Below are 26,454 nucleotides of genomic sequence, written 5' to 3' on the forward strand. Positions count from 1 at the left end.
TTGTCTGTCTTTTGTCATGTAAAAAGCCCCGCCCATCATAAATCACCTTTTAGACCACACACAGAGACCCCTCGTCCCCCTTCAAACTGTCCAATGAGACTGGACTATTGCAGACTACAATACAGACTTATCGTAAAGAGTAAAAATAAAAAGTACGTCACCCGAACATGTCACGCACCGAAACCACCTGATAATGTGTGTGGATTAGAACGAGGTCAAATTCAGACTAAACCAGGTGATAAACCGGGTTCAGTCATGACTCAACGTGGTTATTAAGTCATGATGTCGTGACTCCAATTCCTTATACATTATGAAGGCAGTTTGGGGATTTTAAGTGGTAAAGTAGTTATAAAATGTAAAACTGCAGTGTAGTCTGGTCTCTGGTCTGGGCCTGAATGAAAATAGAAAATTCTAAAATTTTCCAGAAAAAAAATGAAAAAATGTTGAAAATTCTAAAATTTTCGCACACACAAAAAAAGTTGAAAATTCTAAAACTAACAATTTGCTTGAAAACATGTTGAAAAAATTGCTGAACCACAGTTCCCAGATACGTTTTTCATCAGGGAAGATTAGACAAACTCCCCCTTTCTGCTGTTTGTGTGGGTGAATTGTACATTTCTTTGTCAATGTTGCAAAACTTTTCATCACTCTGAAACCCGCGACATTACAAAAGGGAATAAAATTGCAATGTTTAGATGTTTTGCCAGTCAAAAAAGAAGACAAAACATTTCATTTAATTGCATATTTTTAAGTTTAGAGTTAAACCAACATCTGTTTATCATTGAAACTGAACGTTAAAGTCACAAATGTTAAGTAAACATAGGCCTATACATTGTGATAACACTTTACATTTGCACCAGAAACATGTTTTAGTTGAAATATATCTGAAATAAATCACATAAACACACATTCTGTTTTCCTTCTTTTGTCCCATTGTATCTCTGCATTAATAAAACCTTAAGAATGTCAAACTGCTGTGACTCATACAATGACAGAGGCGACAACACGAAGCCCCTCCTCTGCCCTGTGTTTTAATTAAACTCAGTGTTGGGAGGGGGGCGGGGCAGCAGCAGGTTGGACCTAAGCCCGGCGCGGGGCTTAGGAGCTGGGGGGCCGCGCAGACGACGGACGGGTGGACGGGGGTGGACTTTTCTGTGGGAGTGAGTTGACTAAGGCATTCTTGTGTCGCTGCCATAGAGTTGAGATCTCCACCAACCAGACTGGTGCATGCTGGGTAACCCCCCCCCCCCTCCTTCCCTAAAATGTGGCGGCGGGTGTTGGAAGACCAGACTCAGAATAATCCGGTAATAGACTAATTATGACCACTGCAGCAGATTCATCAGTCCATCAATACAAATGTCAGGACTAAACATGGACCGGCCTCCTGCTGGTGCCAGAGTCAGGACTAAACATGGACCGGCCTCCTGCTGGTGCCAGAGTCAGGACTAAACATGGACCGGCCTCCTGCTGGTGCCAGAGTCAGGACTAAACATGGACCGGCCTCCTGCTGGTGCCACAGTCAGGACTAAACATGGACCGGCCTCCTGCTGGTGCCACAGTCAGGACTAAACATGGACCGGCCTCCTGCTGGTGCCAGAGTCAGGACTAAACATGGACCGGCCTCCTGCTGGTGCCCAGAGTCAGGACTAAACATGGACCGGCCTCCTGCAGGTGCCAGAGTCAGGACTAAACATGGACCGGCCTCCTGCTGGTGCCCAGAGTCAGGACTAAACATGGACCGGCCTCCTGCTGGTGCCCAGAGTCAGGACTAAACATAGACCGGCCTCCTGCTGGTGCCACAGTCAGGACTAAACATGGACCGGCCTCCTGCTGGTGCCAGAGTCAGGACTAAACATGGACCGGCCTCCTGCTGGTGCCAGAGTCAGGACTAAACATGGACCGGCCTCCTGCTGGTGCCAGAGTCAGGACTAAACATGGACCGGCCTCCTGCTGGTGCCAGAGTCAGGACTAAACATGGACCGGCCTCCTGCTGGTGCCAGAGTCAGGACTAAACATGGACCGGCCTCCTGCTGGTGCCAGAGTCAGGTCTAAACATGGGGAATCTGCGTTTCAGTTTTATCCTGAAGACAGACTGCACTCTTTTCTTTAAAAATAATTTGACATTGATTTCTGTTTATTTGTATTGTGACTTTGGGTTACTGTGTGTACAAAGTGTGCTTTACAAATAAACACGCCTTGACCACTTCTTACGCCACTTCTGCAACTACAGCTGTTACTACTACAACTATATATAGTTTACTTTATATACTATACAATACTACTATACTAACCCTGCTTCTGCTGAACTACTGCTGACACTGAAACTACCACCACAACATGGCTGTGTGTGTTATCAGGACCTGTTTAGCAGCTGTGTCCTTTCAGGGCCCTGACAGGGAGCGACCCTCAGGACCCTCAGGACCCTCAGGACCCTCAGGACCCTCAGGACCCTCAGGACCCTCAGGACCCTCAGCTTCACTCTAATCCTGTGATCCAGCACAGCACTCACAGATAAGTTCAGCTGACCAGAATGCAAAGTCAATGACAACACTTCAATAGAAACATAATATATCAAAACAAGTTTCTTATCTTTTTTACCAGAAGTGAAGTATTTGAGAGTTTGTGCCGGTGATAAAACGTTGACGGATAATGTTTTGTACAACACGCAACACATGTCATAATACTGCAGATGCATTTGATATATATATATATATATATATATATATATATATATATATATATATATATATATATATATATATATTTATATATATATACACAAATGATCTAATACTTACCATCTGGCAAAAAGTAAAAAAAAAAGAAAACAATTCATTTTTCAGGTGCTTAGTATTGAATTATGACATAAATAGATGATGATTTTACATTTTGTTCATTGTAAACGGCAACATTGTTCTAACATAGTGTAGTTATAGAAACAGGTCCATTGATAGTAATAAGCCCCGCCTCTCCATAGTGATAAGCCCCGCCTCTCCATAGTGATAAGCCCCGCCTCTCCATAGTGATAAGCCCCGCCTCTCCATAGTGATAAGCCCCGCCTCTCCATAGTGATAAGCCCCGCCTCTTCATAGTGATAAGCCCCGCCTCTCCATAGTGATAAGCCCCGCCTCTTCATAGTGATAAGTCCCGCCTCTTCATAGTGATAAGTCCCACCGCTATGTGACATTTTAGATCACCAAATGCATCACTTGTAGCCTTCGTTTTTCAATTAATCACAACTAATTACCGAGCTGTGGGCGGGGATAGGGGGTAGGTGAAAACCGAAATGTTCTGAGCACTTGAGCCTCAGTTGCAGGACAATACGAGATGAACTCAAACAGGCAGGAATCAATTAAAATGACAACTTTGAGTAAACAAATGGATAACACTTTATTATTCCTGCCTCAGTGAAGCATGAACAAAGACGTGTAAATGATTAATAATGAACCAATAGTTTGTTAATATTGAGTCTTAGTCATCACTTAACTAACACTCTAACTAGGGCTGAGTATTGCCAAGACCCTCACGATACAATACGTATCCCGATACTTGTATATTCCGATACAATTCCCTCATCATGATACGTATCCAGATACATTTTTGAAAAAAGAGTCTTAATAATGTTTTTACTCTGAATAAGAAAATGTATGAAATTTCATGTTTATCCACAAAGCACTTATTTATGAAACCATTCTCCTCTAATAACTTCATACATCCAACCAACTGATCCAAATAGAAATATAAGGAACACATTCTAGTAAAGTATTGCATGTTTCATGGTCTGAACCTGCTGCAGCAGCATCTTCTGCTTCAGCTTCTGCTCAGGTTCACAGCTCCTTCTCACCTCGACCGAGAGGAGCGCGGCACAAACAGCAGATCAAAAGGACTATTCCACCTCGTTTAAAGCCTACGGGCCACAAAAAAATAAACTGTGACTCAGTATTGAGGCCGTGACGATATATCGCCGTATCGATATTTTGAACAAAGCCCTAACTCTAACCCAATTAAGTAGATACTAAGCCTGAATCATGCTTAGTAAATTAACAAATTAAGGTGTAGTTATTATAAAGCGGTATCAGCTAATGATGAGCACTCCATTAAAGCTCATTAAGTTGATTTAGCGTAAAACGTCTCCTTTAACTCTATGATCCAGACCTATGGGACTGATCCAGACCCATGGGACTGATCCAGACCTATGGGACTGATCCAGACCCATGGGTCTGGACTGATCCAGACCTATGGGACTGATCCAGACCTATGGGACTGATCCAGACCTATGGGACTGATCCAGACCTATGGGACTGATCCAGACCTATGGGACTGATCCAGACCCATGGGACTGATCCAGACCTATGGGACTGATCCAGACCTATGGGACTGATCCAGACCCATGGGACTGATCCAGACCTATGGGACTGATCTATGTGGCTGAGGAAATGCCTGTCTCATCCCTCTCTTACTCCAGCTCCTGATCCCGGTCCGTGCCGTGTTTTCCGCCTCCCTTCCCCTCTGCTTGGGGTGATTACTCCACTCTTCTCGGCCCCCTGGGATATCCTCAGTGCAGTTCAAAACAGAGGAGCGCTCAGACAGGTCCCCCCCCCAGCCGCCCCATCTCCTACTCCAACAGATTCTGCTTTTTGGTACTGCGACGGGACTATATGCCTCTACTGCCTGTTGCACTTTAAACCGTGGAAGTGATGGAGCAGACGGTCGTTTTGAATGGACTTTGGGCGCTGGGAGGACGGCTGGTTTTGGATCTATGAGCGGGACAGAGCTCTGGCATCAGGAGACATGGAGTTATCCAGAGTTTGGGGCCGATACCAGCGCACGTTACTGCTGACCATGATGATGTTCAAGCTGGGTGAGTCAGGAACTTCAGATCTGACACCTATGAAGGGTCGAGATGGGTGTAGTAGTAGTAGTAGTAGTAGTAGTAGTAGTAGAAGTGGCTGTTATAGTTACATATTTGAGGTTGCAGTTAAATTAATGTCATTGTTGCGCTCTGAGAACTGAGATTGTTGTATTTCCGTGCGTGGAATTAAACATTTCTAAGCACAGTTTATGCAAATTAAACTATTTCAATAGCCAGACAAACCAAAAAAGCTACTAATTTTAACGTTTTTCAAAACATTAATCATATTCAGCCAGAAAACTACAGGTGAAACGTCTCTGTTCGACAACAACACGAGGAAACGTTGAAAAGTTGATGTTGAAAATGACAAAACACTACTCTATTTCTATTTTCCACCGTTAAATAATATCTACTATTATTGAATTTCCCTTCAGTTTAAATTTACCTTTCAAATCAGCTGAATATTGACAATTTATCGCACTATTGAATCTGGATCCCGACCCAACAGAAACAACTGCAAGGCACCTTTAAGTTATATTGACTCTTTTTAGTTTGGATTTTAGTTTTTAGTTTTGTTTCCAAGTTTTGTTCAGCTTTGCCCAGTGTCTGTTGAGGAATTTGTCGGAGAATCCCCAGCCACAAGTCGCTGCATATAAATCAGCCAGAGCTTGTTTTAAAGGCGACTTAGAGAAACGGTGAGAGTTTTACTGTCACATTTTACAAGCGCGTAAACGAGTCTTCAGGATTTCACCTTATTTTTGCAGATTTTTAGACTTGGTCATATCTTGAGAAGTATTGTTAGTCCAAAAAAAGGTAAAGAAAAACAAACCATCAAAACGCTAATCGATTAAAACTGCAGTTAACAACAACTAGCATTGATAAAGCATGAAGAAACTCAATACGTGATGAACGAATACTTTATTAAGACGGTTTTGGGCTTAGAAAATACTTAATGTGTTCAGTCTTTATTTGTCCTTTATTAATGCTTAAAGTTGTGTAGTTATTGTAAAGTATTTGCAAGTAAGTAAGTGTACAATATCCGTAGTGTTTTTAAAACAAAGTAACGTTTTATTTTCTTTCGTTCTTTCTTTATCGACGCAGTACAAAAAACCCACACAAAATATTACGTCATAAAAACAGCTCTCTCAAGAAAACAAAACAATTTTCACAATTTTTCAAAAAAATTTCAAGTGTTTTTATAGATTACTCCAAAATGAGGAAAAAACAGACTGAATTGTGTGGTTTTTTTCCACAATAAACCGTCCGTACATCAACCAAACGTGGTCACACACTTAACTCACAACTACCAAAGTAAAACATTTAGTCACAAAATAGAAAATGTACTAATACTTCTCGAATAAGAAGTACAATATGGGCGTCCTCGAGGCACCTTTCATGCCCGTTACTCGCGCAGTAAACGTGACATTATTAAACGGACCGCATGAGTCATAAAGTGGATCTTATTGGTCGGACGGGAGGCGGGGGTCCTGCCTTAAGAAACCCCCGCTGACCCGTTTTTGTTCCCGCGACCTTCGCTTGTGTGCGGGGGGCGACGGAGGCTCGTTTAAAAATGACAAATCCTGCGCCCCGATTGGCCGGCTGACATTGTTAAGGTTCGCCATGGTAACGGGGTGTGCGGGCCGCTTCACTGCGCTGTGGGGTTTTGTTTTTTTGGGGGGGATTTGAATGGAGGAGAGAGGGAAGGGAGCGGGGAGAGGGAGGGTTTTAAGAGTGTCCTGGCACTGCAAGTTTTGAAGACGGAAAGATTTGAGGCTGTTGCACTGTTGCGTTGTTGTGGAATAAAGAGGTTGAAGTGGTTGTGAGCGCTGCCAGAAACTCATGAATTGAATTGGAATAAGTTGGACTAAATAAAGTCTGTGTTAAAAGAAACGGGCACTGGTTTTGACACAGAAAGTTGCCGTTGAGTACAGTTTACACTTTAAAAGCAATGGCTCAACCTTTAAGTTACTTTTTGCAAATCACATCAGACGCTTTTGGGCTTTTGTCTTTTTACTGTTGGAGAACCCATTCAAAACATTCAAGTGTCACCTCTTTGTTTTTGGAACCATGGTTACCACAACGATTAAACGTTTGTGATATATGCGATGCGTTGGCAAAAATATACATATGTGCCTAAAACAAATAGTCGGATTAAGGGAAAAGCAATGGACAGTGAGACAAATATGAGCAGTGGACTTTTCCTCAGCGAGATACTGACTTTTTATTTAATTGAATTTAATGTATGTTACTTATATTACTTTATTTTATTTATTTTATTTATTTTATTTATTTTATTTATTTTATTTATTTTATTTATTTTATTTATTTTATAGATGCACTTAAAATTAGTCATAGATCCAGTAAAAAAAGTATATATACGTACAGATATATACGGCGCATGTTCGAAAGGGAGAAAGGTAGAATTAAAACATATATGAACCGACCCTCGAGTAATAACAATGTAATAATAAAAAGTGATATTCACAGTCATCTAGTCATTACTCAATATATTACACCGTGTAATATAATACAGTAGGTGGATTTGTCACGTTCGTCATACCTGTTGAGCATTACTTACGTTTTCTTTTGAACTGTATCATGTTTGTTCCATTGTTGACTATAAAATGGTGTACTTATACCTGTTGTACATATAATTTATAGTTTTACATCAAATCAAGTCGGTATTTGTGTGTAAAACGTTGACGAATCTGTATAAAATGACAGGAAGTGACATCACACTAGGGACACTCGTTCCATACTCAAAGTTTATGCATAATTTACACAAAGAAACAACTTTTTTTTAACTCCCTAAACATGAATTCAACAAAATAAAGACGTTAACTAAATTTTTTTTAACCATTCAAATGCTGACTTTGAGCAAACAGAAACAGACACATAATTTGAGAAACACTGAGAAATTGATTGAATTAAAAAACAAATTCTAGACACAATTTCACGCTTTAATAGTCACAAACAATCTGTGCGAGATACTGTTACTTTTTACTCCGAATGTAAAGTTGTGACTGTTGCAGAGGAATATATGAACCACATATGAACACACGGAAACCAAACCATTACATGAAATAAAAGGAGAGAAAAACAATGGTATACTGAAGAGAAAATTCAAGATAATGCGATAATATACCGTATTTTCCTTTTTTCAAAGTTTTGGCCGGGGTGCGACTCATACTTATATTTATACTTATATACTTATACTCCGGAGCGACTTATATGTGATATTATTTGTTATTTTCACACTTGCAACCGCATTTCATACTCCAGTGCGACTTATATATGCTTTTTTTCTTCTCTATTATGCATTTTTTGCCCGGTGCGACTTATACTCCGGTGCAACTTATACTCCGGAAAATACGGTAGTTACTTTGCCATCAACTCCATTCATAATGTTTGTACAAAGCCAATTATCCCGTTTGCAATTGGACTTTCAATTCCACAGGAGACGAGCACATCTCACCCTTTCACAATAAAAGCGTGACTAATTTGTTCTTAAGAGAGCCGAGGAGCGCTGACCCGAACGCGGTCAGTTCTGCCGGCAGAACTTTGCTCATCAACACGTTTGGCAGCTCGCAGTCGAGAGAAGAAATGGAGCTAATCTTTGCGACAGGTGGCGAGAGGTCATCGGAAAGCCTAAACCGAGATTTGACGAGCGCGCCGGAGCGTCGAGACACTGTTTGCAAACATTCGACTTAGAATCCGTCGCGTTTTGACGTTTAATCGCTTATGACGGGTTTTTGCGATGTTCTAATTTTGACTTTATTTGGTGTATTCAGACCTCTTGTACATTTAAATGATAGTTTTACACCAATCGAGCAGGTATTTGTGCAGAAAACGCTGAAAAAGCTGTAGGAAATGACAGGAAGTGACGTCACGCTACGTTCACACAGTTTATGCATCATTTACACAAAGAAACAACTTTTTGGACTCTCTAAACATTAATTCAACAAAATAAAGTCTCTTATATTTTATTTGTCAAATTAAAAAAGAAATGACATTAGATGAGTTTCTTGGTAATTTCCTGCTGTGATGTCAGCAATCACAAACAGGAAGTGAAATTATAAACCTAAAAAATGTGCTATTCTGCGCTAACATTTGAATATTTTTTAGGAAATGTATCTTCATAAATTTATCTTAACTGCGTTTTAGTTCAAAGAGTCGTCCTAATTGAATGATTATTCAGTAAAACACTTGATTTCCTCTCATTCACAATAGATTATTATGTGACCAGTTTCATGAAATCAAACTTCCTGAAAGAGAAAATAAACTTAATGTGACACAAACAGCTTTTATAAATTGAAATGACTTAACTTTGCTTCTAAAATGGTCAGGATTATATATATTTTTAGTTCTTATGATTATATTGTGTGAAAAATTATGATCTTAATAGTGGTTTACATTAGCTCTCTTAGTCTCTCCAGTTCTGTTCAAGCTCCACTGTGTAACTTTTCACACAGAAATAAGCATTTATTTAACAGTTTTTTGCATCCTTGTTGTGAGCGGGCTTGCCTCTCCACAGATGTAACTTGGCCTGGTGGATGACTTGTTGTGCTTTTGTCTGTAACACCCGTGGATCATTTGTAACGTTTTGGACATTTTAAATTTCAATATTGATCTTGCCCTTTGGAGAGCTGCACTTCACGGTGGCGAGCAGTGGATTTAAGTACAAAAATGTGCAAAAATGGCCCAAGTGTGTCACAGTTTGAGAAAATGAAGTAGCAAAACAAATTAAGCAAAGTTTCATTGTGGAATGTGGGGCGCGCTGAAACTGTCGCAGGAGAATAAAGATTACACAAACAAGCATGAATCACTCTTAATATAACTTCCAGTGGTTTAATGATAAGGGAAACAATCCTAAAAGTCAATTATGCAAACCGTATTTTCCGGACTATTTGGCCGGGGCGCGACTTATACTTATATTTATACTTGTATACTTATACTCCGGAGCAACTTATATGTGATATTATTTGTTATTTTCACACTTGCAACTGCATTTCATACTCCAGTGTGACTTATATATGTTTTTTTCTTCTCTATTATGCATTTTTTGGCTGGTGCGACTTATACTTGGGTGCGACTTATACTCGGGAAAATACGGTAATCGTTTTTTCTTTCAGAGATGATAGATTATTTTTGCGCACCAGAAAAAAACAGAGCATTTTACAGGATTTACAAAGCTTCAGAATCAACTAAACAGTAACATCAACTCCAAAAACTCAAAATTTCAGGCTAATTTCTATTCATTTCCGCAGTTTGATCCCAGTTTGAGCCGTAATGGCCTCTTCAGCAAATCAAAAAGTTGAATTGTTACATAGACCCTGGTTAATTCAACTACAGCCTATGGTTACGGTCGTCCTGGTCTATTCCTGGTTCAGTTCCAGATTTCGTCCCAGTTTAGTCATGTTTTTTGCCGGCCTCAAAACCACCCAAAAGCCCCAGACGAAGATGAATGAATTTAAAAATACTGTGAAGTGTGATGACTCAGGCAGCTTTTTCTCCACCTCCAGCTCCTCTCACATTCCTCTGCCCTTTACCCCCTCTTTACCCCCCCTTTACCCCCTCCTTACCCTCTTTACCCCCCTTTACCCCCTCTTTACCCCCTCTTTAGCCCCTCTTTACCCCCCGCTGCGAATAACGCGGGACCAGGCCGTCTGCATTGTTGTCAATCCTTGCGATAAAGTGAAATTCACCTGCGCAAATATCCCATAAACCCGGGCGAGTGATGCAGCGGCGCCGGCAGCAGGTGCGCAGAGGGAGCTTGTGGGTAAGCTGTCGACTGTTACTCGCGGCAACAGAAAATAAACAAAGTGAGTAGACAGGGTCGCTGCGGGGAAGAGCTCTGATTCACGAGGCTCACGGAGGAGGGACGCCCCTGGCAAACTCCAGCGCTCTCTGAAGGAGAGATCTGATGCTAAGAGCTGGAGGGTGGGACGCCAAATGGGTAAAAGTACCAGAAGAGTACTTGTGACTGTGTATGTATAATTTTCCACATTTGTGTTTCTTTTTCAACAATAAAAGAACAAATATCAACAGAAAATAACACAAAACCAATGTGGAAAATCTAGAAAATGTGTTTTTTTTCTTTTCTTGGCGTATTTGTCCCACTAAATATGTACATTTTTAAATAACTGTGAATGTAATTTTGTCTTATTCATTTATTTATTTTCCTCTATAACATTTGTACATTCTTGTTCAGATCCGTTTTATTTAGTTTCAGTCAAATCATGTTCCATCACACATAAGTTTTGTGCCCAATATGTCTATCATTTATATTATACAAGTTACTTTTTTGTCATAAAGAAAGATTATTACTACTTTAACCTTTATACGAAGACTTATTTATTGATCAGAATAATCTTCTAGAATAGACTGTGACCATTTCTTTTAAATATAAATAAAGAATGACACGCTTTCATTTCTTTACATACATTGTTCCACAACTGAGCCCCAAGAGAAATAACATCTTTGTTCAAGCCCATTTCTGGATTTATAATCATCTCTTAAATTATATTTCTTTTTCTCAAAGTTTGAAGTATTTTTGAACACCTTCTGCTAAAGTATTTCAATTAGCTTTAAACATTTGCACATTGTTATTTGAGACCAGTCCAACAGTTGGTTCATTGTGTATCATACATTTTTTGTACTTTTGCAGCTGAAGGTACTTTTATTTTCTTGAACTTTCTTTCTTCTTTTGTTTTACATTATATATACCGTATATAAAAAGAAAAAGTAAAATACAGAACAAGACCAGGGAGTCTCATACAAGTTTTTAACTCAGCGTTAAAGTTACATTTTTGGAAAAGCCCAATATTACCGTATTTTCCAGACTATAAGTCGCACATTTTTTCATAGTTTTGGCCGTGGATGATACTTATATACTTATACTCCAGAGCGACTTATATGTGATACATATAAGTTGCTATGGAGTATGAAATGCGGTTGCAAGTGTGAAAATAACAAAAACATTTCTTCTCTATTATGCATTTTTGGCTGGTGCGACTTATACTTCGGAAAATACGGTATTTCAGTCCAGTCCTTGATGGTCGGCTCTGTCCCCATCATCCATTTTCTTCTTCTTCTTCTTCTTCTTCTTCTTCTTCTTCTTCTTCTTCTTCTTCTTCTTCTTCTTCTTCTTCTTCTTCTTCTTCTTCTTCTTCTTCTTCTTCTTCTTCTTCTTCTTCTTCTTCTTCTTCTTCTTCTTCTTCTTCTTCTTCTTTCGCTACACTCCAAACTCCACAGGTATCCATCTATCGTTTCCACTGTTTTGAAGAGTCTGCAGTGCCTTATCAAGACAAAGGTGCTGTCCAAAAGTATCCATCTACTGTTTCCATGGCACGTGTTTGAAGACCCGGATACATACTGTATTTTTCAACTCAAGTGCAATGTAATGTAGAAAAAGATAATCATGGAAACACTTTACTAATCTCAGCCCAATAATGTGAACATAGGAATGGGAATTGATGCACTTTGACACGATGTTACAAAATACCGTTGTGCCATTCTATATTTGTTTAAACTGATGCGTATAATAATTAAGAAGGTGAAAGACTAACTGAGCGTTATTTTGTTTCTTCATGCACGCGGAAAAGGCTGTGTCAGAAATACTATATATACTATGTTAAAAGAAATGCAAAACACCAACTTTAATGAAATGTACTGCCATTTTCCCTTCTAAATCTTAAAGCACTTGGAACTACTCCGTGTGCGACTTGCGCTCTACAAATAAACCCGCCTAAAATAAAATGTCAAATACGAGATTACATTCGAACACATCCCAAACGCACATCTGCCGTGATTCACATCGAATGGAATCCTCCTTCGCCCACATAAACATCAGCGTAGAAAGAGTTTAGAGCGTGTTAACGGCCCCGCTCTTATCTGTCGGGGCGTGCGGGGGAGCGCGTCTGCTCAGCGTTAATATCGGCCGGAGAGCCTGGTACCAGTCTGCACCAGGGAGCGGCGGGTCCGGGCAGGGCGCTGGATCCCGTCTTGATTCATGACGATATATGTTTTTTTGGGGGGGATGGGTTCTTATCAGTGCCCCAGAAATGCAGCGTGAGTTTGGGGTGGAACGACAGGGGTCCACGGTGCTGGTATGTTGAGTCAAAAATGCAAAGAGCGTCATTAGTTAGAGAGACTGGTCGAAGGGAGGTACGAGGTGGAGTGTATTTATGTGACTGAAAGTAGGTACGGCGTGGGCGGGGCTGAAAACGTTGACATGATCTTATTGGAGGAAATATACACCAAAAACAACACACAGAGAGGGTAACAAAACGATAAAACTATGTAGGTACAAATCACATCATAATCATGGTATATTTGTCCCATTAATACCAATGAATGGTGATTACCGTATTTTCTGGACTATAAGTTGCACCTTTTTTCATAGTTTTGGCCGGGGTGCGACTTATACTTATATTTATACTTATATACTTATACTCCGGAGCGACGGTTAAAGAAGAAAGAGCATTTTCTGGCATTGAACGTTAAACTAAAACATTTCATTATACATTTTGTCCAGTGTAAGCAGCCATTTTGATCTAAAACTACTTAGATTTTGCAGATTTTCAGTTATTTTTAGTTTTCTGGACTATAAGTCGCACCTTTTTTCATAGTTTTGGCCGGGGTTGCGACTTATAATTATATATTTATACTTATATACTTATACACCGGAGCGACTTATATGTGATATTATTTTTTCATTTTCACACTTGCAGCCACATTTCATACTCCAGTGCGACTTATATATGTTTTTTTTTCTTCTCTATTGTGCATTTTTTGGCTGGTGCAACTTATAGTCCGGAAAATACGGTATGTCCAAATGCAAAGCCAAAAACAAACTTAAAAGAAGAACAAAACGAACCAGAGAGAACACACGACAAGTGAAGAATAATAATGACAATAAATAAGGGGGTGGCATCCAAAGAAACAAAGGGATAAAGCACATTAAGTCCAAGGAAGTGAAGGAGCTCCCATAATAATACTTGTCTTGGGAACAAACGTTTTCCTTAGAGTGATTTTGTAGCACTTTTGTATTTGTATTTAAACTGTTCCCTCACCATTGACTTACACAGAGTTCTATCACAATTGATCGCTTAGACTTGATTGCTCAGAAAATTTCAGATTTCCCCAATCCCCCATCCCCGCCCACGGCTCTGTCCTCACTCACTTGCATCACCCGAACCATGTTGAGTTCTAAAACGTACCGTATTTTCCGGAGTATAAGTCGCACCAGCCAAAAAATGCATAATAGAGAAGGAAAAAAAACATATATAAGTTTCCCTGGAGAATGAAATGCGGTTGCAAGTGTGAAAATAACAAATAATATCGCTCCGGAGTATAAGTATATTAGTATAAGTACAAGTATAAGTCGCACCCCGGCCAAAATTATGAAAAAAGGTGTGACTTATAGTCCAGAAAACACGGGTAACTGAAAATCGGCGAAATCTAAGTAGTTTTAGATCAAAATGGCTGCTTACACTGGACAAGACGTATAATGAAATGTTTTAGTTTAACGTTCAATGTCAGAAAATGCACTTTCTTCTTTAACCGACGCCTGTGACAGATCTCCACGGCGACGGCCATCGAGACAAAAAGCCTTCTTGACTTGTATAAACCATGTAAACAGCAAAGTAAACAAGGGTGAAGGATCTTTGATATGGAAGCGAGTGAAGACGGAGGAAGTGCAGACGCCTGTAGTTTGTCAGTGGGAGAGGTGAAGGGTGTGTGTGTGTGTGTGTGTGTGTGGGGTGGGGTGGGGGTGGGGGTGGTCTCGTGTCGGAGCAGATAAAGGATGTGATAACACGAGACCGAGGAACTGACAGTGTCGCGGGGAAATGAGGTGTTAGTGAAGAGAAACGTGCCGAGGAGGTGTTAAATAAAGTTACTCGCAACTAATAAAATGCCAATAATAAACATATTATAACATATATAAATACAAAAATGCAAATTGATTCATGATTATTGTCGATTACTTTTCAAAATATTTCATTCTGTCTATAGAAACTTTAAAAGATTGTAAACACATCCATTCTAAATTTGCGAAATGGAGGAAAACGTGAAATATAATGTGATTTCAATAGAAAAACTGGGATTAACAGAAAAATATCACATTATGTTAAACCACTCAGACAAATGTGTGATGTTGGAGAGCATTACTTGATTGATTTGAGAATTTTTTTGGTTTTGATTAACAAATACATACTGTTGAGCCCACAATAGCTCTTAATTGCATCTTTAGATATAGAACCTACTTTGAGACAAATTACACTTTTCGTGAAGCTCAAATACATTTTTGTGGCTAGAATATGTAAAATGTTTTTTCTCTTCTTCAAAATAGAAAAGCTAACTAACATTTCTACCCTGGCAGTTCAAATTGTTGCTTATATTTTTAGTTCTAAAGACTTAAAACAATGAGTATTTAGACCTCCCCCAGCTACCGCAACACAATAAAGTACATTTTCTTTTTAAAGATTTTACTAAAACACGTCAACACATTATTTAAAATATATTTATTGACAGTTTTTTATGTTGTCCGCTGTCCATCCAGTGAAATAACAAAGATAATTTAACACACACACATGCTCAGATATGCTCACTGCTATTAACGTATTTTCCGGACTATAAGTGGCACCTTTTTTCATAGTTTTGGCCGGGGTGCGACTAATAGTTATGTTCAGACTTATATGTGATATCATTTGTTATTTTCACACTTTCAACTGCATTTCATCCTCCAGTGCGACTTATATATGTTTTTTCTTCTCTATTATGCATTTTTTGGCTGGTGCGACTTATAGTCCGGAAAATACGGTAATTTATACTTTCAAGAAACACATGGACATTGCAAAGGAGTAGACCTGGGCTGAGTCTGAAGGCCTCTGTTCCTTCTAGAGGACACTATTACGGCTCAGGACATCTTTAGCGCTGTCCGAATGTCGAGCAGGTGAAAAACAAACATTTCCAACACAACGCACCTTGAAAAATAGTGTCCCGCGCTGGTCACTAAACCGGCCAACATAGACCACAATGCATTGCGAGAGTCAGAACAACAACAGCGAACAGCGTCAGGTCGTTAACTGGACTCAACACCACAAAGCACCGTTGATGGTTTTAGAAAATGAACTAAACTTTTTGTTTCACTTTTGTTTTTTTTCACATTTCTTGAGTCCAGCTGGGTTACGGTCCCCAAGTTTGTTTGCCAATAGTACAAATACGAAAACATACCGTATTTTCCAGACTATAAGTCGCACCGTTTTTCATAGTTTTAGCCGGGGTGCTTATACTTATATTTATACTTATACTTACTGTATACTCCGGAGCGACTTATATGTGATATTATTTGTTATTTTCACACTTTCAACTGCATTTCATCCTCCAGTGCAACTTATATATGTTTTTTTCTTCTCTATTATGCATTTTTTTGGCTGGTGCGACTTATAGTCCGGAAATTACGGTATGTGAATTCTTAAAGGTGCACTATCGCTATGGAGACAAGCAGGTGACAACACCAAGCCACGTTACAGGTCAGACCTGATTATTAACAGATAAAACAGAATAGGTCAAATGCGACTGTAAGTGGAACATTGCAGGCAAAGCAATAACATCTCCATGGAAATGAAGCAGGCGAGCGGAATCTCCATTAGAAAAGTTATGCAGTGCATCTTAAGTATTCTGTTTTTATGCACTATTCAAGACAAAAAAAGAAAACGTTATCAAGATTCATCGAGAGGACAAACTCTATTATGTTGAGTTGAACTGTAACAGAGTGAATTAACTGTCCAAAGTTCACTGTAAGGTCATTTAATTTAATTATAAAGATTCAGACCATTTTTAATCAATTAAAATGGTTTATCCAAAAAGCCTTTTAACGGCTTTGTGACCGTGACAAAGACTCTTTAATGTTCACTGACAAAGCCGCACGTGCGCAGGGTCGGGTGGGAGAGGTGGGCTCAGAGGTGGGCTCAGAGGTGGGCCATCTGGACTCTCACCTTAAGACCACGCCGGAGATAAACGGTGAAGAGTAGAAGTTTCTTTCTGTTTCTAAGCGTCTCCAAAGGTCAGAGAGGCCATTGAATTAGCCACAGGTAAAGCAGCTCAGGCTTTCAGCTGCCGGATGCGACGGGAACGCACCGGAAGTTCATGGAAAAGCGCGTTCTCGTTCATTTGTCTGGTGTTTTGGGTGAGATAAGGTAATGTTTAGTATCTTAGAGGATTGTCAAAAGACGTCGGCAATTATGAATGTATCAGGGAGACGTGCTATTCTGCTTTGGGCTCATGCTTTTGATTTTTATATTTTGAGTTTTTGTTCAAATACATGTTATCTACTGCCACATCTCTATCTGTGTCTTAGATGAATACACTACTATTGTGAGTCAAGAGCGGCTCAACAACTTTATTGTTCCACTGCGGGATAATTGTGCACTGTCCTTTTCAAATAAAGACATTTTAAAAAAGTTTTCTGCTGCTACTACTACTACTACTGCTACTACTATTAATGTGGCTGAATGTTGGTACTAACAGTAATAGTGGTACTACCAATGGTATCATAAATCTGATATCAGTACAAACATTTGAAAACCTTCTTAAAACTTGAAAAATCCACTTGTTTTAGGCAAAAATGTCCTTGAAATGAGGAAATTATCAAATAATCTTGAAATAAGCCTTATTTTCTTACTTATTTAGCGTTTATTTAGTAGAAAGGTGTTAAATATTGGCGCAAAAAAGGACTTATTTTGTTTTAAGTGAATTTTAAAATTTGCAGTGAAGCCAAAATATTAGAGATAGGATAATAGTCATAAGTTAAATATGTACAGTATTATTCAGTTCAGTTGGTCAGTTGACTTGATTTGTTTACTTGTTCCCAAAGTTTTGAGGCCGGGACCAAAATAACTATCAAACCGACCTGGGACACTGATAGCAAAATGTAACCGGGAAAATGGGTTTTCATGATTTGTATTAGAATATTTTTTTGTTTTACGTGGTTTTCTTTTTAAAACTAGATAAGATAGAGTGTCAAATGTTTTAAATTATATCTTCAAATCATCCCACGACCCAAAGTTAGTGCCTCGTAAACTTTGGGAACCCCTGAGCTATTTCATAATAATCAGCTCATATGCAAATGTCTGTTCTTTATCTCAATATTTCAATTTGAAGGATTAAAAGAACTGTATTTTTAATAGTTTGAATCTTGTCAATTTTCAACTCTGGTACAAATGACTCCTAATAATCCCATATTATAAACTCATCACTGCATCTTCATCATCTTCTTCTTCTTCCTTTAGGCTTCTTATGCACAACAGCTGCTGCGGACAGGTGCCTCTCCTCCCCCTGCCTCAACGGCGCCACCTGCCTGGAGAACATGGGCGGTTACGCGTGCCTCTGTCCCAGGACGCCCGTCTGGTTCACCGGCTCGCTCTGCGAAGCCCTTCACGACCCCTGCTCGGACGCCCCGTGCACCAACTGCACCGCCGCGCTCGGGACCGGCAACTTCACGTGCCACTGTCCCGGCGGCTTCACGGGGCCAAACTGCACGGACGACATCGACGAGTGCTCGGACGACCCCTGCACGGGACTCAAAAGCCTCTGCGTCAATAAAGTTGATGGCTACACGTGCCATTGCCCCGTCGGGTTGGGCGGGACGGACTGCCGGGACAACGTCACCACTTGTTCGCGCCAAGAATGCCAAAATGGCGGCGTGTGCGCGGATGTGCCGGACGTTGGCTGGAGATGCGACTGTCCCCCCGGGTTCGGTGGGGCCAATTGCGAAGAGAACATCGACGAGTGTCTGTCGGAGCCGTGCCAAAACGGAGCGATATGTAAAGATTTGGTGAATGAGTACCAGTGTTTCTGTGTGCCCGGGTTCCAGGGATCCCACTGCGGGCTGGACATAAACGAGTGTGCGTCGAGACCGTGTCAAAATAACGGGACGTGTTTGGATCTGGTGGATAATTATAAGTGCAGCTGTGCGCCGGGGTTCAAAGGTGAGCAGAATATGAGCTTTAAATGATTCAATGGTCAATGTCTAGAGCACTATTCCAAAAACATAGAGGAAGCTGGTCAAAAATGCAACCAATAGTCCTTTTCTGTGCAATGTCAGCTGTTTAGGAGCCCCTAGTGTTTATTTAAAAGTCTGGTGGACAGAGAATATACCAATGTTCCAATATCCACTGCATAGAGTTTTTTTCAGAACTATGTGTAAAGCTGGAGAACTCAACACGAGAAAATGTTGTATAACTTTACAACTGTTTAAAAGTTGTGCAGGTTTTGTCAGCGCTATAAGTAAGAGCTGCTGGTAATCATTTATACTTCCCCCTTTCACAGTTGGAAAATGAGGTTCACTACTGTCTGACTTTTTCACACTGGTACTATCTGGTTCTTAACAGCTGTGAGGAGAGGAACAGGGAACAATAGGCTCAGACTTGGAGCGGAGCGTGGCTGGGCACTTTTACCGTCACCGGCTTTGAAAGCTGCTCTCACGAGACCAAGTGCTGACGGGATCAATACTTTATAAAGAGAAAAAGCCTGTAGACAATGAATCTGAAGCTTGTTCGCGGCGTTTGCACCAATAAAGGTTTAAGTTTTAAGGTTTTAACAAGACTAATCCAGTCCAGTGGTTCAGATTGAAAATGACTTCCTGATGTCATATTTTATTAGCTCTACAAACATTTACACTTTCCATTCCTTAACAGCATAAATAATCCCATTCAAGCATCGTCACTATTTTTCTGTTGATTATTTTTCTCTCACTCGGGCCCCTCTCTGCCACCCTTGCCCTCTCACTCGGCCCCTCTCACTCGGCCCCTCTCACTCGGCCCCTCTCACTCGGCCCCTCTCACTTGGCCCCTCTCACTTGGCCCCTCTCACTCGGCCCCTCTCACTCGGCCCCTCTCACTCGGCCCCTCTCTGCCACGTTGCCCTCTCACTCTGCCCCCTCTCTGCCACGTTGCCCTCTCACTCGGGCCCCTCTCTGCCACGTTGCCCTCTCACTCGGCCCCTCTGTTCCACCGTTGCCCTCTCACTCGGGCCCTCTGCCACCGTTGCCCTCTCACTCGGCCCCTCTCACTCGGGCCCCTCTCTGCCACCCTTGCCCTCAGGAGTGAACTGTGAGGTGGAGATCGACGAGTGTGAAGCCGCTCCCTGTCAGAACGGAGCCACGTGCCTGGACTTGGTGGCCATGTACCGTTGCCAGTGTGTGCCCGGCTTCGAGGGCACAGACTGTGAGGTCAACATCGACGAGTGCAACAGCGCCCCCTGTCTCAACCACGGCAGGTGCATAGACTGGATAAACAGGTAAGAGAGAGCACACATTAATATAAGGTTTTAAACCGAAAGATGAACTTTGTTTGGGAAAAAATCAGTTTGAACTAAATTTAAGTCACACTAAAACTTCACAAATGAGTTTGAGTGCATTTTTCATACTCTCCAGAGTAATAATCAGTGCAGTCAAGCAATGTGTGCAGCCATATCCGACGTGAGGCAGAATGATGGATATGTGGCCCCAATCACAAGCAATAATTCAATGCATAGGGCTGTACGCCTTAAGTCATTGTTCTTTAGTCATTCAGTGGTGTTTTAGTCGACAAAATGTTGTATTTGTCCCACAATGGAGAATAAACACACGCAATAAAAAACAAGACCGATCACATCAAAAAATAGGCTTAAAATCATACACCCTGTGCAGGTGAAAATTAAAAAAAATAAAGATCAAAACTCTTACGTTGTGAACAGCGCTGCACATGGACAGAACAAGAATAAAGATCAGGTAAAGTCACAACAGCAGAGAGGACGGAGTGAGCTGGGCTTTTAGGAGAGACAGGACAGTTGAATCTGCCTCTCCACTTATGAAGATGCTGTTCAGGGGCGTTTCCTGGGATTGACCACTCCAAGTGTTGAATCCCGGTATTGCCCTAGTTCCACCCTTGGACCACCCCGGTGAAAAACACGCCCTCGATGCTGTTTACTTGTTCTTCTCAGAACACGTAGAGATCATGCGACATACTTTCGAGAGCCTTTGCCAGCCCCACCACTGCCCCTTCAGTCCGGTCCACAGAGCTGACGCAGCACGTGCATGTGCCCTGGAGCGTCTAAGCCCCGTGTGTCATAGAGCCATATGCCGGGCCAGACATGAAAGTTGATAAGGATTAATCTGCTTACGCGAGTGAATCATGAGGCGTCTGGAGGTGCACAATACCTGGCGAGTGCACGGCAGGGGAACGGACCAGACGAGACGCACAACAAACAAAGCCGCCAGTTTAACCCGAAGCAATTCCAATATAGCATATTTGAGCAATATACCCGTGTGCTCGGCCACTCAAAAACACATGGCGCCACGAACCAAAGGCCTAGTCAAAGTCTGGAGTTGATTTCCGGTTCAGACTCGTCTAAACCCGGCGCATGAAAGGCTTTAATCTGGAAAAGGCCCGCAGGCTGACGCGCTGTCCTGTTTTCCGCAGTTATGAGTGCGACTGCGACGGGACGGGCTTCGTGGGGGCGCATTGCGAGGAGGACATACCTGAGTGCGCCTCGGACCCCTGCCAGAACGGAGCCACGTGTTTGGAGGGGGTCAACCAGTACCAGTGTGGATGCTGGGCAGGTACGGCACAGTCAGAGCGCCACGCGTGAGGTACAGGCTTCAGTCGGTGCCCAGCGACAGGGAGACGACGGCGCAGGTTCTACCGCTGCAAGTGGCACGGGCTGAACTCGATGTCACACAGTTATAACACACTAACAACATGATTCTTTTTTTTCTCTCAACATTGGTGGACATTTGTCATTTTATAGTTCACAAGCGACAGTTCATCAACAAAAACAACACCACATAATGCAGGACAATATTCTTATAAGTATCCTTCACAAGCAGTCCAAGTTTCACAACAACAGAAATGCATTTTTATTCTGCTAAATATTTTTCGATGATTATTTATATGTTTAAACTGAAATAAAGAAGTGGCATTTTTTTATTTGTCGCAACAACTGTTCCATAATATAACTCTTTACTAGACAAACAATGTTCCCTCAGAGCTTTTTCATCTTTCAGTGTGCGTGTTGAAAAGTGAATAACTGAATCACTGAACTGCAAAGATTAGATTAAGATTACACACACACACACACACACACACACACACACACACACACACACACACACTCATTATACAGGTTGGTTTATGTGACATTTGTGCAGTGCCTTAGAGGTCATTTTACAGACATTTAACATTTTTGAGACATATAACAAACATTTCACATTTTTGGATACATTTTACAAACTCTGAACTTTTAGATATTTAGCAGTAATTTAGATTTTTACATTTTTGCAGTGCCTTGGAGGTCATTTAAGCTTTTTGGCGATGTCCTCTAGTTTAAGAAATGTACCTAATGTTGGAGATGACGTACGAAGGAAATTACCTGGTCAAGTGTCAGTTATTGAGAGGATTTTTTTTGCAGTATTTGTGAGACAATGTAAAATAACTCTTTGAAACTGTAAAACTTTCCTTTTAATTTCTGTCTTTGCCCCCTTTGTTTGCACACTTTTCCATAACCACTGCACACGTGTGAACTGTCAGACAGAAATCCGATTATTCAGACGTTTATGTGACATTTTAATGATCTGATATCTCCAGAAATCAGATAATGATCAGATTTTGTGTGTGCATGTGACCACAGCCATTGTCTTGAATTGAACTGTTACATACAATTCGCAGATGGAGGGTTAATATTACAGATGGAAACTAGCGTTGAGCTAAATCTGGTGTACTGACAACATTAGCTGTTGATTAATTCATGCTTCCCCATTCAATAAAAGATAATAAAGGGTTAGTAATAATACGGCCTCACCTCACAAATGCTTCCACATAACAGTCATTCAAAAACAAAATCATACAAAATGAACTGGGGATGGTACAATTATTTTGAGCTGGTATTTATCTTACTGTTGTGGCCAATAACCGATATTTATGAACCGATACATTCTGGGGCAGTGCGGACACTTTTTCTGTGATAAATATCTGCTAAATTATACCAATAACTGTGAAAACACCGATATCACAATATACCATCCCTAAAATAAACCACTCAGAGATAATAACACCTTTCAATGTTTCTAAACAGGGCAATCCACATATCTACTGTTCTTACATAAAATAGTCAGGCATCTTTTGTCCATAAATGATGCTTTATTAAGATAAAATAAGATAAGATATGCCTTTATTTCTCCACACATGGGGAAATTCTGGTGTTGCAACGCAAGTAGATACAGAAGAAAAGAACAGATAACACTCTTAATAGAAAAAACTCTTATAAACAAAACTCCTATGCACAGAACCTCTCATATTCTTAATAGGGAACAGAGAAAATAATAAAAAATAAAATAAATACATACATACATAAATAAATAAATAAAATAATACAAAATAATATAAATAAATAAATAAAAATAAAAAGATAAATAAAATAAAAATAAAAATAAGCTAACTATTATTAGCTGTTTAATATTAGCTATTAAACAGTTCAGAAACACATAATCGTAAATATTTTTGATTCATGCTTTTCAAACCCCTTAATACACTTGATGTTGCTTTAAAAAGGCTAATTAAGTTGTGGTTATTATAAACTGGCACCGGCAGTACTTCTAAGTCGTCCTCTGCCTTGAGTAAAAGTGGAGTGCAGCCTCAGAACAGACACAGTCGGCAGTATATCAGTGACCTCTGACTCCACGCTGACCTCTGGAGGCCAAGGGTTTCCCACAGGTAAATCCAACTGAACAAAGGAGCAGAGACTTTGACCTTTGGGAGACTACAGAGAATAGCAGCTCTTCTCTTTACAAGCCGGCAGCACAGCATCAGAGGCGGGTTAAATATGAATGTGACGCACACGCACACGGCCGGAGGGGAAGAAGAAGAAGATGCAGAGCTGCAGAATGCTTGTGATGTTTCCCCCCCGCTGTCTTTTGTGTGTTTTTCTTGTTGTGTGCGTTCAAAATATGTGCGTTCAACGATATTTCCCAAAAGACGGCGAAGTTTCCAGAAGCTTGATTTTGATTTATAGTGTGTCTTTGTTGGTTATTCTGTGCAGTAAAAGAGAAAATAACACATCGTACATGTGAACACTGTTTGTTTGTGAGGGCATCTGACATAAATCTGTGCCAAATAACTTAGAATCAGCGTTTATTTCTGGTCATCTGAAATCTAACTCACAGTAGTTCATTTTAAAGGCACATAATCTTTCTAGTGAATAGTCTGCCACCTGCTCGTCTCCATGGAAACGTCATTGCTGCAACTAGAATGTTCCACGGTATGGCATTAAACCACTCATTGAACTAAAATTTTACTAAAAATTATAAACATTTTATCCCAGAATAGCAATTTTTTTAAGGTTGATAATTTCACTTCCTGTTTGTAATCGATGACATCACACTAGGAAATTGGGGACAGCACTGGGAAAAAAATCATCGAATTTTTAATTTGCTTAATACAAATATATGAGATAGCCTTTATGTATTTAAATTCATGTTTAGAGGGTCAAAAAAGAAGTTTATTTTGTGTGTAAATTATGCCTAAACTCTGGATGGAATGAGGCTCCCTGGTGTGATGTCACTTCCTGTCATTTTTGTTTCAACTTTCCTCCACAAATACCCACTCGATTGGTGTAAAACTATAATTTATATTCACAACAGGTAAAAATACACCAAATAAAGTCAAAACCACAAAATCATATTAACCTGTTATACGCACTTTAAACTTACCCCGCTTGAAGGGTTTGGGTTAAGTTTTATCGTGAGCACATCTGACCTGTAACTCGGCCTGGTGGTGTCAAACCGTTGCCATGGAGATAGATTAGGTTAGAAATAGCAATAACATTTACATGGAGACAAGCAGGTGTCATCTAATGCGCCTTTAATAATGACTACATTATAACATTTGGGCTTCTGTATTTTCAACTTTTTATTTAGTTTCCTTTTTACGGTTATGCTATATTTAAGGGTTATTCATTATTTTGTCCTATGTTGTCTCGTTTTGAAAATATGCTGTGTAAATAAAGTTGGATTGGATCACCTAAATGGGATAAAAAATGATAAATTAAATCGAAATGTAGATAATAGTGTGACTTGAGTGTTTTTAGTAAAAATTGCTGCAAAAAGAGCTGATTGAAAATAATGAAAAAGCGATGTTGTAACTGCACTTTTAAAAAAAATACATTTAAGAGACATTTCACATTTTGTATACATTTTAGAGAAATTTCACATTTTGTATACATTTTAGAGAAATTTCACATTTTTGGATAAATTTTACAGAAATTTCACATTTTTGATACATTTTACAGACATTTCAATTTTTTTTAATACATTTTAGAGACGTTTCACATTTTTTGATACATTTAACAGACATTTCACATTTTGTATACATTTTAGAGAAATTTCACATTTTTGGGTAAATTTTACAGAAATTTCACATTTTTGATACATTTTACAGACATTTCACATTTTTTTAAATACATTTTACAGAAATTTCACATTTTTGATGCATTTTACAAACATTTCACATTTTGTCCAATAACAAAACATCAACTAACACGTTTAAACACATTTCTCTTGACACTGACATCACATCGAACCGTTAACGATCCGACAAACAAACAAGCAAACAAACAAACAAACCAACGACCACTGTTTTTCACCGCGCAGGTTACGAAGGAGACAACTGCGAGGTGGACATCGACGAGTGCCAGTGGGAGCCTTGTGCCAACGGGGGAGAGTGTTTCCAGCGCTCGGACGTCCTGCAGTACGGGACGCTCCCCGAACTCAGCGCGGCCTCTTTCAGCTACGACCAGGCCGCGGGATTCATCTGCCACTGCCGCCCCGGGTTCACCGGTAAACCAAAAGAACCGACACATCCTTCTAGTTCAAAGGCCGTTTACAGCAGGAAAGAAACAGGCTTTATTTTTGCTATTAAATGAGGCCGTAAATAACATTACATCTTTAAGAACTAATCAGGTTAAACATTATTATCGACACTTGCGTAGCAGGAGTGTGATTTTAAAGAGATTGTGCCCTAAAGCTACAAAATCTGGACATCCGATTCATCATTCTATCTTCTAATATCATGAGATGTTTGTGAGAATTATACTTTATTCTAAAACAATACTTACAATGACAAATTAAATGATGTTAGACCTGTTTTAGACCTGTTTTAGACCTGCTTTAGACCTACTTTAGTCCTGCTTTAGACCTGCTTTAGACCTGTTTTAGACCTGCTTTAGACCTGTTTTAGACCTGTTTTAGACCTGTTTTAGACCTGCTTTAGACCTGTTTTAGACCTGCTTTAGACCTGCTTTAGACCTGTTTTAGACCTGTTTTAGACCTGCTTTAGACCTGCTTTAGCCCTGCTTTAGACCTGCTTTATACCTGTTTTAGACCTGCTTTATACCTGTTTTAGACCTGTTTTAGACCTGCTTTAGACCTGCTTTAGACCTGTTTTAGACCTGCTTTAGACCTGTTTTAGACCTGTTTTAGACCTGCTTTATACCTGCTTTAGACCTGTTTTAGACCTGCTTTATACCTGCTTTAGACCTGCTTTAGACCTGCTTTATACCTGTTT

General features: G+C 40.1%; 1 protein-coding gene across 1 annotated transcript in view; it reads left to right on the forward strand.

Moving 5' to 3' along the window:
* Window positions 1-4,681: 4,681 nt before the first annotated feature.
* Window positions 4,682-26,454, forward strand: part of crb2b (crumbs cell polarity complex component 2b) — a 42,480-nt gene continuing 20,707 nt past the window's right edge. The window contains exons 1-5 of the mRNA XM_072433519.1: window positions 4,682-4,861; window positions 18,148-18,846; window positions 19,960-20,155; window positions 21,319-21,458; window positions 25,542-25,727. Coding sequence (XP_072289620.1) covers window positions 4,720-4,861; window positions 18,148-18,846; window positions 19,960-20,155; window positions 21,319-21,458; window positions 25,542-25,727 — 1,363 coding nt within the window. The 5' untranslated portion in view covers window positions 4,682-4,719. The remainder of the gene's footprint in view (window positions 4,862-18,147; window positions 18,847-19,959; window positions 20,156-21,318; window positions 21,459-25,541; window positions 25,728-26,454) is intronic.

Source organism: Eucyclogobius newberryi, unplaced genomic scaffold (genome assembly GCF_026437365.1).
Source record: "Eucyclogobius newberryi isolate DKJ021-1_F unplaced genomic scaffold, fEucNew1.0.hap1 SCAF_6, whole genome shotgun sequence".
In the NCBI taxonomy this organism is placed as follows: Eukaryota; Metazoa; Chordata; class Actinopteri; order Gobiiformes; family Gobiidae; genus Eucyclogobius; species Eucyclogobius newberryi.